This window comes from Cavia porcellus, unplaced genomic scaffold (genome assembly GCF_034190915.1).
Source record: "Cavia porcellus strain 051 isolate PalLab524CR breed Dunkin Hartley unplaced genomic scaffold, mCavPor4.1 scaffold_19, whole genome shotgun sequence".
Classification (NCBI taxonomy): domain Eukaryota; kingdom Metazoa; phylum Chordata; class Mammalia; order Rodentia; family Caviidae; genus Cavia; species Cavia porcellus.
The window spans coordinates 24,926,256-24,941,905 of record NW_026947502.1 but is presented as its reverse complement, the minus strand read 5'-3'; the positions used below and the strand labels follow the sequence as shown (position 1 = coordinate 24,941,905).

Sequence of the window (15,650 nt, the reverse complement as noted above, 5' to 3'; positions counted from 1 at the left end):
GCACTGATAAAAGGTCCATGACCTCTTCTTCAGTTTTTATAGGGACCTATGTTGATTTGACCTTGGTGAGCAGGAATAGGTGAGTGAAGGTTCATATGTCACCTGGAATCACAGACCCTTTGAGGATGGGTAGTCACATAGATGGCATAAATAAAATGTCATGAGTTTAAATATCAGACACTAGTCTAGATCCATTTTCATTAAGATGTTTCCTATAAAATAAAAATACTCATGAAACAAGATTCCATGGTTACATATATTTGGGAAATATTATTACTTCTTGAAGTTTCACCTGGAATAGCTTATTAGTTTTTTAAAAGTTCTGTAGCAAAGAAGAATGTTAATACTTTAGGCTTTGTGAGCCATATGGTCTCTGTCACTCAATTTTGCTAATACAGTGTTGCAGCAGTCATTAATAGTATGTAAATCAGTGGATGCGACAGTGTGCCAATAAATCTTCATTTATGGAAACACTGATAGACTGGATTTGGCACATGTGTCTATAGGCTAGACCATTAACTACTTTTACTCATTTCCTTTGGTTGTCTTTTCTACTTGCAGGTGGATATTTTTGATACTAATACATAATGGACCTCCCCCAAAGGTCTATTATTAGAAGGTTTTTTTTCCTAAGAAGAACTTAAAGTTTTGTAGAAGTACAGTCAGAAGGGATGGATCCATTACAAATTGACATCAAAAAAGAAGGGTCAATAGGTATAGAACAATCTATGTATAGATGTAAGTCATTCGAAATCAACACTAGAGATATACTCACAGCTCTCCAGCTGCAACTTGCATGTCTGTGTGTCCATAGGATATTTAGACAAATCCATGTTACACGCAACAGTTGTTGTGATTCTAAGAAGAGAAAAAATGGGCTCAGAAATTATATTACAAGAACAATATCAAAAGTATACATCACTTTCCAAGGACCTCTCCAAAAGGACTTTCACTTGAACTCTTAAAGAAATATATGACATGGAGCCCAGATTCAAAGTATTCTTGAGGTTTTTCTATGCTCAACACCACTTTGACCCAGTTAAATCTGGGTCCAGAGTGCAGGAAATTGAAAGCCTGGCAACTCATAAGCAAGATTTCCAATAATATCAATAAGTGACTGTCTTGTTTGAGATAATCTTGTATATTGTTTTTTAAAGCAACCTTCATAACAAGTCTATGCACTCTGACTTGAATCACTTATCAAGTTTTGTTTACAAAATTCTAGGATTTCTCTAGTGGGCATTTTTAAATGTTTCCTGGAAAGATAAGCATTAAAAAGAAGCTGAGTACTTTGCAACAGAACAAGAAGAAAGATGGCTTAAAGACACCCTATGAATCAGAAAAACTGTATTTATCACAGGCTCAAATGTGCAAAAGTACAAAGCTTTCATTGGTTTTCTGAGGTACACTTTACCATAATCAGCCATCCGGACACTCAGAAGCCACTGTAGCCATGATTCAAGGTGGGCCTCTCTCCTGCTCAAATTGGCAGCAGACGCTGGCATCATCTGCGTGGTGCTGGTTTTCCAGCCATTTAGAATGAAAGAGTTTCAGAGACATGGAGGCTTCTATTCAGATATTATAAGACAATCTTGGAGATCAGGAAATACGTCCTTGAGAGGACAATGCATGAAGTTTGTGAAAGTAAAACCAAGGAACCCAGAAGTTAAAGGTGTAAGGAACAGGACATTTTTGCCAAGGAAAACTGTAGGAAGTGAGCAGAGGCAGTCCAAGAGAGAAGCCATGTAGATCAAGACCACAAGATCACAGGAACAGAGCTTCCCACACTCTTTTGGACTTCATATCTTGCCACAGCTTGCCCGAGGTGCTGAACATGAAGCTATCAGATTTAATGTTTTCCTTGTGAGTTTTTCGTCCTGCTTTGCTCCCATTCCTTTCTATCCCTCTATTTCTCCATTTTAGAACTGGAATATTTACCTTGTGCCATTGTATGTTAGAAGTATGAAACTTTATTTTGGATTTTACATAGGCTCTGAGCTAATAGTTTACTTTCAATCTCAGAGGAGACTTTGGAGTAGACCATTTAACAATGCTGAAACTGTTAAGACTTGAGTGACTCTTAGAGATGAACTCAGTGCATTTTGCTTAATGAAACTTTGGGAAGGTGGGGTGGAATATTATACTTTAGAACTAAAATGGTACAAGTCTCACATTGGGAGATTGTTATGACTTGTATCTCCATCTTCCCTCCAAAACCTCATGTGCTCATAGGTGGGGTTATTGGGAGTGACTGGGTCACCAGCATGTGATATGTGATACTGGATTAGTCCAGTGATTGATTTAGGATAGTTTTGGGTGTGGGTGATGTACTTACTGAAGAGGGAAGACACATTTAAGGTGGGGGGAGCACCAACTAATGCGTTTTTATTCTGGGTGGTATTAAAAAAAAGATTAAAGAAGGCTCACTGCTTCCTGCCTTTCATATCATGAACTGTTTCTTCTCTTCCATGCTGCCTTGCCTTGGAGCCAACTGCCTATGGAACTTCTATAAACTGTGAGCTAAAATAACCTTTCATCCTGTAACTTGTGAATGCTGAATATTTTGTACCAGCAGTTTAAAAAAAAGTAACTAAGATAGGGGTAAGGCTTGGTTGGAGGGAGCAGCTCATGGGTGGCACTACCTGGAAGGGTGTATCCTTGTGCCCGCTTCCCTCTTTCTCTCCCTACTTCCTAGCTGCCATGAGTTGAGCAATTGTGCTCCGCCATGCCCTTATGCCATGGCATTTCTGTCTTGGAGCCACCCAGGCATAGACTAGACCCCCTGAAACTGTGAACTAAAATAAATGTCTCTTCACATAATTGGCAGCTGTCAGGTATTTTGTCTTAGCAACAGTAAAGCTGAGTAACACAGTATTCAGTACCTAGGTATGTTTGACTAAATGTCAGTGGTCTCCTCTTGTTGTGTTTATTTCAGTCAATATGACTGTTTCATTTTTCTGGGCCATACACTTTTAATAATCTCATTTATTAAGAACTGTGCCAAATGCTTTAGGAATAAGAGATGATTATAGACAGTGGCTGCTTTGAGGGAGCTCACACTCTCTTAGAAGAGACAGGATAACAATGACTACTCTTTATCAAGTGCATGCTGTGAGCCAGTTTCTGGGTAAATGTGTCATATGCATAAACCTTTGAATAGCTCTACAAGGTAGGAAATATTATCATCCTCATTTTACTGCTGAGGAAATTCAGGCCCAGGGACCAAGTATCTTGCCTAAATCCACAGAACTTCTAAGGACACAGCAGGCATTTGTATCCAAATCTGACATCAGAGCCAGGCTGTTAACCTTTACCTATCATTCATAACCCTTACGCATGACTGATCATGCTGTGTGCTGTGATGCAGACAAGCAGACATGTACACACATATATTCACATATGTGCTAGTGGAACATGCAGAAGGGGGACATTAATGTTGGAGTTGGGGGTCAAAGGAGAAGGCCAGTGAGATTTCTTGAGACTGAATTGGTCTTTATCAACTTCTGTGCTGCTGTGCATGTCCAGCAGATTTGTTTATTCTTAGCTTTGTCCTTGCTTGTAACTGTTGTAACCTTGCTTTACTGTTGCTAAGATTCTTACTTGGGATTAAAGATCAGCCCCATTAATTTTTGCCTCCTGGCTCCTGGCCTCTGGGAGCAGTGTACATACTGCTTGCATGTCCCTTTCTCAGGGTGAGTCCCCCACTGTGGGCTGCTTCATGAAAACCTACTGAGCACTTTTCTTTTTCCAGTCAACCATGGACTCTATAAACAATTAGATGGCAGGAACTTGATCTAATTGCTTCATCTTCAGGCTCCAGGGCTTTGGTGATGGGTATAAGGAAGCTTGTGGCTACACGTGACAGAAGCTTTGGGGAACTACAGCTTGATCTGTACAAATATGACTCAGGTAAATAGCAGTACATTCTGGAATATTCCTGTCCACTGAGCCCCACGAAAAAAAAGTTCTTTGCATTCACTCTCTGTGCCCTACTTTTTCCCTTGATACCTTTCCTCTACTTTTTAAGACTCAGAATTCTGTGGAAGTGTCTTCTAACATCACTCCTAAAACACTACCCTGCTCTCCAACTTGGGCCCCGCACTCAGGACTTCCTTTGATGGCTTGTCTATGTCCTTGAGGAGAATGCGTATTTTATTTAGATCTATATTTTCTAAGTCCAGCACGGGGTCTGGGATAGTCAATGTTATGGAGCTAGACTGGATGGAGACAGGGCCCTTCTGTTATGGGGACAGGATCTAACAGGGCAAGAGCATAAGAAGTATGGACCTCAGAGTGGAGATTTTAGTAGCAATCAGAACAACTCAAAGTATGTCTATGCCTTTTATTCCAGGTGCTTTTCCTAACTCCCCAAAGTCACGGGTGCCTGCTTACCTGAGTGCATACAGGACTGTGCCATTGGAGAAGAGACGGATGAGCCTATTTCCAACCGTGACTTCATGGAGGAAAGATTTCTTTGACTCCACAATGTAAGTGTCTGGCACCCACAGGAACTCCACAAGCCGTGCATCCAAAGTAAAGCTCTTGTTGCCTTCAAACACCAGCCGCTGGTCTGTCCAGCGTTGCCGGAGGTATATGGTGGCAGTGTAGTCCTAAAGATGAGGCAAAGAATGAAAATGAATGAGTGGTGGTGGTAGTGGTGAGGCTCCAAAAATCGAAGCCATATTTTACTTCCCTCCCCACTTCCACGTGGGTCAGGATTACACAGACACGGTTGATTGTAGACACAGACAAAGTTATGTCTTGGGGTAGTTGTACACAGTAATAAAAGAACAGACTGCTTTATTTACTATTACTAATACTTCGCACTTCTCAAAGGGAGCTCCTTGTTTAGGACCCTGATCTACATGGCATGCAATCTTGTGGTGCCTGAGGTCACAAAGGCCACAGCAAATTGCTGAGGTTCATGCTGAGTGAGGCTCATTTGTCCAGGATTCACTGAAACTGCACAGTGGGCCTTCTTTGCCAATGACCTTCAGTGTGACCTTATCTTCCATGTGTTCTCCTATGGGAGATGACCACCTAAGGCAGTTTTAGATGGTGGCTTTCTTCAGCTTTCCTTCCTCTTTGTATTTTCCCTTCTTCAAAGGACCAGCTGAGAGCCAGGCTCCCCCCCCCCACCATCCCTTTATTCTTTTCTCAGATTCTATTTCTCTCTAAGTTGTTCCTACTTTATTCTCTAGTTTCTCTTCTCTAAGCCTTTGAGTCCATTTTCTTCCCAGTTTTTTTCATTGCGAAAACTGGTTCTATAAGAATCCTCCACTGTCTTGATCTGGGGGGAGAGGCCCCCAGCTTCTCTTATCTCAGTTAAAGGAGGGCTGTATGTCTTTTCTGCTTTGTGGTAGGTAGGAAGTATACTTTCATTAAACACAAGGAGAGGGACAAAAGACGACACGTACCATGTTACTTTCTGAAATACTAGAGATGCTTGCGATGTCCAGAGTCAGTGCGATCTGAACCGGTTCTCCTAAGAATGAAGAAAAACCAGAAAGACAACCTGAAACACACTAGAAACACACACCTGTCCTTCTCTTCCCACTCATCCATTTTAACCCTCTTCCTCCCCCTTAGGACCACACAGCTACCACATACATTAGTACACTGGGAAAATAAATCTATCAAGTATTACAAAAGTAAGAGGGTCGGGGATTTAGCTCAGTGGCAGAGGAATTTCAGGTTTGTGCTCAGCCCAGCCAAATTAGTGACTCAGGAAGATTCTATTGCAAAATAAAAAGTAAAAAAGCACTGGGAATGTAGCTCAGTGCAAAAGCCCTGGGTTCAGTCCCCAGTGCAGAAAAATATTCAAAAGTAATACTTGTTTATTAGAAAACTTTAAACAATCTAATCTATGAAAAGTAAGATTAATTTCTAGTTTCTCCCTCTCAGGAGCAATCATTGTGTAGTGTGCCTCCTCTTTGTCTGAAGAAATAAGCACAAATACATAGTTGTTATAGTACATAAGAGAGACCACACCATTGTTAATTAGTATGTATTTTCAAGAATGTAGTGGTAAAGTATTTGTTACTTCTTACATAGGATATTTCTTGTGATGCTTGCAAAGGACTAATCATATAGAATGTGACTGAGATATGGTAATCTGATTGTGGACAAATATTTTTCCCCTTCTCTTGACTAAGTATACTACAAGGAGATATTAAAGACTGCTTATGGCTGAGCTCTCATGGACCTCCTAACATTTCCCCCCTCCTCCTGTACTCTCTAGGAGCCCTAAACCATTCTGAATTCCAGAACCTTCTCCAGTGCACACTCCGTTAGGCCCCAGTACTAGAGCGTTGGCCAATGAATCAAACTCCAGAGAGCCAGTCTTAGCTCTGCAGATGGAAGTGTATGGCCACCATTCTCAGATGCTAAGCAGGCCAGGCCAGGACCGCTTGTTCCTCTTTAGGCCAGAGATGTGGGAGAAAGACCCCAGAGCGCAAACCATGTGAGTTTAGACCTCAGCTCTGCCACACCCGAGCTCTGCGATTTGGGAGAAGTTATTGAATCTTCCAGAGCTTTCTAACCTGCAAGTGGAAATGATAGTGAAGACATCATAGGGTCGAGAGGCTTAAATGAAGCTAAGAGAGCGACAGTATCTTTGCAGAATGGCAGCAAAAAGGAATGTATTTAAGTACCTTCCAGAAAGCACTTGGAAATACGACTTTCACATGGCTTCCACTATCCTGTTGTCAGTGGTGCTTCTCTTTCCTTCATCCTCTTCTTCTTAAACCTTGCTAACACTCTGCCTGATCTATTAATACATGCAATAGCGTGCACTTGTGATAAATAACTAATTGCCTCAGGGGACCTTGACAATGTATTAACAGGAAGAGGAGAAGTGGGCCACCAAAAGAAGTTTGGAAACATATAATTGATAGAATCAGAAAAGCAATTTAATTATTAATGTAAGGAAACCAAGCCATCGAATGTAGGTAGGAATTTGGGAATGGAGGTTTAGAGCCAGTACAACTATACATATTTCATAGTTACTCTTTGATAGGAGGACCGGAGTTTTAGCTCAGTGCCTATCTGACAAGTGCAAGGTCATGAGTTCAATCCCCTGTGCAAAAAAAAAAAAAAAAAAAAATCCTTTGTGGGAAAGGCAATGAGGGCAGGCGAAGTGTTGAAAGGCTTTCTGCCTGCCTAAGCAGCAAAGAGCATCACTACAAATAGGAATTCGGTGTCAGAGATGGATGTTTGAATCCCACGCTGCCTATGTAACAGTCTTGTGATCTTGAATAGATTGACCTTGAACAGAAACTTTCTGTGCTAGCTTCTGTGCTGCTGTGGTTTGAATGCTTGTTCCTTCCCAAACTTGGGTTGAAGTTCAGCTGCCGTCATAACAGTATTAAGAGGTGATTAAACTGTGAAGGCTCCTCCTTCATGGATAGGACCGGTGACATTGTGAAAAGGGTGTGTCCTTTCCCTCTTGCTGTCTCTGGCTCTCTTTCTTGCTGCCATGTTATGGTGCAGCAAGAGGGCTGTTGCCAGGTGTTGACACTTTGACATCAGACGTCTCATCTTCTAGAACTGTGAACCAATACATATTGGTTCATTATCAATTTCCCAGCCTCTGGTACTCTTGTACCCACACAAGTAACAACTCTGGCAGTCTGCTCAAACAGACTCAGATAAGGGCTGATTTGGGAAGATATAGCACCTATTTTAAGTGCCTGCAATACAATGAATTGTCAATCAGTTGCCTCCCTAAAAAGTGCAGACTATAAAACTGTGTACATGCATGCATGCGTGTACATGTGCATGTGTGTGAGTGTTTCTAGTCAGTGCAGGTTGGCCTCTCTCATGGTATGTTTTACTGATCAGAGCTTGATCTTTCTTCTTCTGTTACTAGAAAGTAAACTGCATCACCAGGGGCAGCTTCTTTTAGGGAAAAGGTCAAAATTAGCTCATGGGTCATGTTTCTGAGAGTTCGCTTACAAATCTTTGTTCTGGACCCCTAGGTCCTTTAATAATCCTCTGGAGGTCTTGTGTTTAGACTTTGGCACTCCAGAAGCTGGATGTACAGTTTCAGCAGCAATGGTGCCTCTGTGGGCCTCCAGGCTGCCAAGCAAGTGTGAGGTCTTTTAGGAGGGAGAGTACCAAAAAGGCACCAAGAAAGACTGAGGACTCTATGCCCCGGTTTTTGTCCTGGGATAGGACTGGGCCTTAAATTCCCTTAGATCCACTCTAGGCTCTCTGCTCTCAATATGACCTTCTTGCCCAAAGACCCAGTGTCTTGTTGGCCAAAAAGCAAACAAGCAAACAGAACAGTGTCCTGACTTAAGTGAGGCAAGAGCAGTTGTTAAGTAGACCTAATCAATGTCTATACAGCTTGCCATTAGTGTTGAGCAGGATGTGGGATGGGGCTGTGGAAGTTCTCTGGATTCCTTGACCTAAGAATGCAAATCCTACTAACTCTTGGCCACACATCTCTCAGATCTCCAGTTAATGCAACTACTCTGGAATCAATCAGCATCCTTGCTCTGAGGCTATGCTGTCCATGGGTGCAGCCAACCAAAGGCCTGAGCACAGCAGGGACACGAAGGCAGTCCTGTTCCGGAGGCACAGAGACAAGAATCCTCTGATGGGCAACTTTGGTTCAAGCACTCCCTGGCGGCCTTTCCAAGAACACTTTCTTGTAGAGCTGCACCACTTCCACCCAGTTTCCGTTCTTCCTTCTTGCCTTGCCTCCAGGTCAGACCTAAACTGTGGCCTGAGAGCTCCTAGCTTACATCTCCTCTGTCACTCTTGATGTCATATGCCAATAACTATCTCGAAGAGGTTACCCTTCTGGTGTCTGCCCTGCAGTGGCTGTGGGCTAACACTAGTCCCAGATATGATGGGGGAATTTTCTCATCCACTGAGAGGGGCAGGAAGGAAAGGGATTAAAGCAGGAGGCCTCTTGCTGACATGGCAGGCGTGGTGCTTTGTGCCTGCACACTCCACTCCATTCTGTCTTTGCTGTGAAGGAGATGGAATGCCCTTATTTTACAGAAAAGGAAACTGAGGCTCAGAAAGCCTAAGGCTCTTGCCAAGCAGTTGAATCTGGAATCAAACTCAGGTTTATTCCACTTTAATGTTTTTTCCATTACTTTCTGTTATGAAAAGGTCCATAGCTGGGCTCATTCCCTCTTTCTTTGCCTCATTCAAACATTAGTTGACATCTTGGTGTGTCAAGCAAGCGGTTTCTGCTGGAATGAGTGAGGTAAATGAAAACAGATTCCTATAGGGTCTGCTGTCCAAAGTACAGACTGTCATAAAATCAAGTACAGTGATTTGGAGGTGTGTTCAAAATAAATGTGGTGAAAGTAAGGTGGGTCTGGGGGAATCAGGAAGAACTTTTTGGAGGAGATCACTTTTGCTCAGAAAGATGAACTCAAATTGAAAAAGGAATTTAAGCCTCTACCAGGATATGAAAGGCAGGGAAGCTGAGAATGCCAGGGACCATTCAAGGCACACAGTGGACCATCATAGGAAGGTGAAGGGGGAAGATGGGGGGAAAGAACAAAGGGAAACAAATAGGGGTGGGCTGGGAAGCACCTGGCATGCTTGGACTTTGGGCAAGGACGCTGGGGCATATGCAAGTGTTCTGAGTGGCCAAAGACCCGGAAGGGTCATCCAGGTGCAACGAGGGAACTTAGCTGGGAGGGGCAGGTTGGAGACAGGAAGACAGGCAGGGTAGTGGCAGTGGTGCAGAAGGAAGGCTGTGAGAAACTGTTATGAATGCTTGTAACCTCCTCAAGGAGGGAGCCAGCGTGTGCTTTTATCTTGCAAATGGCGAGGCAAAGTGCTTTCTTCAAAGTAACTTGAAAAATCATTGGCACTAACTATAATTGCCAATCTTTAAACCTGGCTGCATCAGGACACAGAATCAACCCAAACCTCCGAAAGTCTTTTAAACTTCTGCTGCATTTTGCTTCTGCTCCTGTCCTTTTGAGCTGATGTGAATAACTTACCACCAAAATTGGGTCTGAGGAATTTGTTGTATCCTGCTGTGAGGTTCTCAAAGCCAGGCAGGGAAAGCTTATCATTTCTGCTGGCCTCGATGTTTAGTTTGTTTGCTTGGATACACACCCTGAAAAAGAACACGGTTTTTGTCACATTTATGAGTGAATAAACATGGGGAGACATAAACTGAACTTCTCTTTGTATATGTGTTGTTAATTTTCAGCTGGTGAATTAGCACCTCTGTGTGCTATCCGTTTGCCATAAATCAGAATGTCATCATAATTTGGGAAACCTGTAAGTGTCATCTCAAAAATACAAAGGATTCATCCCCCTACAACTTTGGGAATGTTCACTCTGTACATGGAATAGGTGAGGGGGTGTTAACTGGTCAGTGCTTAGGGAAGTGAGGGGACTGGGTTATAAGTTAGCAGGAAATGCTGCCACCTCTCCCACCCCATAACTATTGACGGAGCAATTCGAGTAGGGCCATTTTGAAGTAAGAAAGCTCACCTTTGCAGAAAGATACTCAGACACACAAAGGTCAAGAGGAGACTGTAGCTCATGTTGAGGAGCTGTCCACCAAGAGGGGTTCCTGTTAGAACAACCTGGAAGACAGATGGGGCACACAGTCAGGAGCGAATCCATGGAGCTGCCTACTGCCAGCCTGGCCACTGTCTCCTGGGGCCACCAGGAACAACGTATTCCCAACACAGGTGGGGAACACCCTTTTTCCACACTTTTTAGTACAACCCTGCTCCTTCCCTGTCATTCAGGAATACAGTACATCATTATGGAGGATAAGGTTTATTTAAGTCCACCCCTAATAAAGTCTGAGACATTAGTTAGACAATGTGGTGCTGTAACCAGGAAATGTAGCCCGGCTTGCAAGGGGAACCCCAAGACTGTTCTTACACGCACCTTGACTTGACACCCCTAATTCTGCATTCACCTGGCTCCAGCCCATTGTTCTTTTCTTGTGCTCAGAGCCAAGGCCTAGGAAACAGGTTGTGTTCTCACTTTATCCTCATAGAGCCCTTGAATGGTGGGCAGGTTAGTTGTGTCTTACCAAGAGAAAATGGGGCCAGGAAAAGGATCCTCTGCTAGTGACTACTAGAGGTGACTTTGCATCCAGGTAAGGCAACCTAACTCCCCCAGGCACTCTCTCTTTTCAGTACTGGCTTCAGGACTGTGCCTTTGCTGGCCTGAAGATGTTAGCTGCCTCATAACATCTCTGACCTGGTCCTGGCAGCTCTGCAGCTGCAGGGCTGGTGTGTACTGATATGTATGTTGGGATAGGCAAGGCCAGGGCCTGGCCTCCTTGGATGTGGGAACTACTGTCAAATGTCCCCCCGAGAGAGCAGGAAGCATCCAGGCAGGCCAGCCTCTGGCCCATTTTGCTTTTGGCAGAAGAACAGGACTTATCAGGCTCAGATGCCCTTCTTAGACACAGCCTATCTGGGCCACACCCCTGTCACTGCTAACCTCAGGACACAGGCCACTTTCTAGAATCTAGCCACTCTGGAGCTTTAATCGGATATAGCCATTCAATAACCAATATGCTACTTATGAAACCAGCACCTGCTCGCAACAGAAATGAAAACAAGACAGAAACGAATACTTTTAAAAGTATAAATCCCAACAATATGTCAGTGTAAGTTTATAATTGGAACAAATGGAGTGTTCTGATGTGGGATGTTAATAGTGAGGCAGTTGTGTGTGTGTGAGGGCTCAGGGGCTCACTTTTACTAGAAACCTACAACTGCTTTAGAAAAACAAAGTCTACTTAAAAAGGCAAAAACAAAGGCAATGTAAGTCCCTCTCCCTTTTCTCCTCTCTAATCTCATAGTTCAAAGATAGCTGTCATTAACAATTATTTTATCCAGATATCCATATATATATATTTATATATACACATATTTTTACATAAAGAAAAAATTGAAAAGCAAAATTAGAGTGATAGTACAGTGTTTTTGTTATGTATTCTTTCCCACTTAAAATATCACACATGTATTGAATACTTAACCATAATAATAGGAGTTTAAACTGTGCTAAGCACCTCTAAAATCTTCACCCTTCTTTGAAGTGGTTACTACTATTCTACTCCCCTCATTTCACAAAAGAGAAAAGTGAGGCTCTGAGCAGACAGACACATTCCCAGAATTATCTAACAGGGCAGGGCACGATTTTATCCAAGCATGGTGGCCCTATTCCTTAGTCACTGCACTGTGGAACATGATTTTTCGCAAAAATTAGCCACACTTTTCCAAGTCAGCTCTTCTAGATTGGCTTCATTCTTTCCAGTGGCTTTGAAGTCTCTCATGATTTAAACATGCTAGTATTTGCAGTGTGTTAGTTATAAGGACTAAATTATTTCCTAAGTTTTACTGTTACAATATCAGTAATGAACAATTTGCACATATGTAAACTCCTATAGTTCTCCACTGTGTCCTGTTTTTCCATCTCAGCCCTTTCCTACCTGTCATCAAAGACATGAGCTGATGGCAGGGAAGTAGCCTAATGGTAGAATACTTGTCTAATATGCACAAGCCTCTGGATTTGATCTCCAGCACCCCAAAAAACAAAATAAAAAAGTTTCCATATAATTTCAATGTGGCTAGTGAAGCTTAACTAGCTGTCTCAAAAAGACAACAAACAAACAAATCAAAACAAAACAAAACACCAGGATATAAAACATCAGCCTACCAGTGACCACATCCATACTTTCCTCCCCCAATCCCTCTCCTTTCCCTTGTCCCCAGCACCAGGCTCCAAAGGACCCATGGAGTGGCTCCCATACTCTGCACAGGTTCCAAAGATTGAACAGGCTCCTCCCATGAACCATACACAGAAGGTATCCCCAGAGGTCCTGCCTTGTGGGGCAGAAAGATATTCAAGTAGTGACTTGAGATACCCTGTACCTTACATCCACTCTACACTAGAGGCTGGGGCAGGAGCATATTTAGAAAATGAATGACCCACTCCAGGAAGGGACAGTGCTAGGACAGAAGTCACAGAGACAGTCATTTGATTCTTGGGCTGTGTTGAATTTGGCAGCCAGACATAAGTGGTCAGAGGCCTTTCAGAAGTAAGACAGAACAGTGGAGGTTATCTAGACTACCTCTAACACACCCCCACTCAGCCTCTTTCCCCAGCTTTTGGCATCTGCATTGTCTTCCTAGTCTGTCCTGAATTGTGTCTTTCACAATTAGGGATATTTCTCAATTACTCCACACCCTATAGGAAATTGCCTTTGATCAAGTAAGTTGGAGAGCTGTCTAGTTTTTAGCTCCAAGTGTCCTGTCAAATAGATTATTCCCAGTGGCTTAAGAAGAGAAAATGTTTGGGCCACGGGCCACTGCTTATCTTCAAGGAGCTTTAAGCTCTGAAGCTTTTCCTAGGCCAGAAGGAGAAATGTGATTCTCTTCTTGCCCTGCATGTTCTGTTAAGCTGCCATGCATGTTTGTATTCACTATAGAGGAAAAGAGAAGTGAGAAGCCTTCAGCGTACCTGCTAAATGCTAGATGCTGTTTAATTTCATTGGCATCTGGTTCATGAATGAAATCTCAGATTTGTGGAGGGATTCAGTGGAAGTCACACAGTTATGAAGTGGACATGACTTGAATCTGCATTTCCCAGGTCCCTATTTGTACTGCCTCTGGGAAGAAACTCTTAGCTCCCCAAACTAAACTAAATTACACTTGGTCCTGCTCCTTATGACAAACCTCTTTCTGGGGTGGATGTGTTGCATCCACTGTATGCCCCCAGTGGCTATTGCGGGCTGGTGCCATCTCACCATGCGGCCAAAGAGTCAGTCATTAAACGGAGATGAGGTGAGGCTGGCCGCTTTGGTGCAGGTGTTGGAAATAGCCTTTAGTGGAGAGGTGCACTGAGCCACAAGGGGGCAGTGTCCCAAAGGTTATTGACGCAGCAGCGACTCAGTGATCTTGCCTATAATCATCAGGCACCTGCTGAGCACACCATATGCAGAGATTTTAGGAGGCTTTCTGGGGCTAAAACATCTTCTGTATTTGCTTGTATTTTGTTTTCAGAAGCTCCGAGTCATATATAACCTCTTAAACCCTTATTTTCCCATCTGACAAATGGGAAAGAAAATTACTTCATAATCGTTAATTTTCCTTTTCCTCGCTCTTCCATGTCTTCCACGGGGAGCTCAGTAATCCCATCCTGACTATAGAGAACTCTAAGGTCAAGTTCTTTGTAATACAGCCCGTGGTGCTAACCCCGAGTGGGAGCTAACTAGCACCACCTCAAGAAAGACAAGACACTCAGACAGGGCGTTAGGGTCACCCAGGATCACCTGGGCTACCTGCACTTTGCACCTGCACTGGCTCTGAGAAACAGTGCCAACTCCAATACGTGCAGTTTCTGCTCCTGATATAGAGTCACCACTGCATAGATATTGTGAAGCCCAAACATATCACATCCTAGCCTGCTTCCTTGGTGGGCAGTTTCCTGGTCACTAGTCACTTCAGCTGAGACAGAGTCCATCAGAGAAGCATGAGTGCAACCCAAAGCAGGCTGAGGTGAGAAAGGACTTGGCGGCATGGGTCCTCCCCAAGAAAATCACAGAAGGTGAAGTGAGTGGTGCGAGGCAAGACTATGTCTGCTGCTTAGGCTGGCTGGCTGACAGCACAGAGGTGAATGACGTCTTTTAAGATGGCATAACGTCTCTCTGAGGCTTAGTTTCCTCCATTTAAAAAAAGGGGTCACTCTATAATAGCACTGGGGACAGAGAAAGGAGTCAGCAAATTCCAAGCCTGGCCTTTTTCCTTCCTCTTCCTTCTTATATTTAGATCACCTTCCCTCCCCTCCTCCAAGCATCATGAGGGGCCAGGAGTTCCCTTACCAGGCAGCTGTTGGGGCTCTATTAGAGCTGGTGCTTGGGCCCTCCAGGCAGGACTTTCAGGCAGGGAATACTCTTCTGGGCCCCCAGGATCCTCCCCATCTCAGCTCTGGCCCCTTGGATGTGAGCATGCAGCCACTGTCTGGTAGAGTGGCTCCTTTGGGAAAGACAGAGCTGCTGAACCTGCTGGGCAGAAACAGGTGGGTGGAGCCTCTGCAGGTCCTCCCTCAGTGGAGCTCTGGCTGGTCCTGGCTGACTGTGGGAATTATCCAGTTCCTGCTATGGCAGTCTACTGCCTGACCGGATTCTTAGTTCATATCTCAGTCTTGATAGTGGACCCTCACCAGTACCTTCACCAGGAAAGGCTCCTGAGATCTAAGACCCATTAGAGCCAACTAAAGTGGATGACCTCTTCTACTAGGCAAGTTTCTTTCCGCTTTTGGACAACACCTCTCCATCCTGGTGCAATAGAATGGAAGTTAGCGGTGGGACCTTAGGCAAGTCAATTTGCCTCTTTAGTCCTCCACTTCCTATCCATAGAACAAGAACTTGACCATTTTAAAAACTCTGGTTCCTACATATGCATTTAAAGAGTTTTTTGTGGATCAACAGAAAGTCTGATCTAGTGAAATAAAACTTTCTGATTCCAGGACCTAGTGATTTCTAGACTGGAGAGTTTCAAAGAGAGACATAGAGACCATAGAGGGTACAATCTAGGCATACCAACCCAGGAAAGATGTGAGAGACTCTGAAACTTGATTGGATTTTCTCTACCTTTCTTCCTTGTTTGCATCCCAAACCTCCCAGAAGGATGCTTAAA

General features: G+C 43.6%; 1 protein-coding gene across 1 annotated transcript in view; it reads right to left on the bottom strand.

The window, feature by feature from the left end:
* The window catches only part of Gabrp (gamma-aminobutyric acid type A receptor subunit pi), a 28,554-nt gene extending 13,532 nt beyond the window's left edge, over window positions 1-15,022 (bottom strand). Inside the window, exons 1-6 of the mRNA XM_003473203.4 lie at window positions 14,834-15,022; window positions 10,477-10,571; window positions 9,975-10,093; window positions 5,418-5,485; window positions 4,393-4,610; window positions 776-858 (exon numbers count right to left, since the gene is read on the bottom strand). Of these exons, the coding sequence (XP_003473251.1) occupies window positions 776-858; window positions 4,393-4,610; window positions 5,418-5,485; window positions 9,975-10,093; window positions 10,477-10,529 (541 nt within the window). The 5' untranslated portion in view covers window positions 10,530-10,571; window positions 14,834-15,022. The remainder of the gene's footprint in view (window positions 1-775; window positions 859-4,392; window positions 4,611-5,417; window positions 5,486-9,974; window positions 10,094-10,476; window positions 10,572-14,833) is intronic.
* Between the last annotated feature and the right edge of the window lie 628 nt (window positions 15,023-15,650).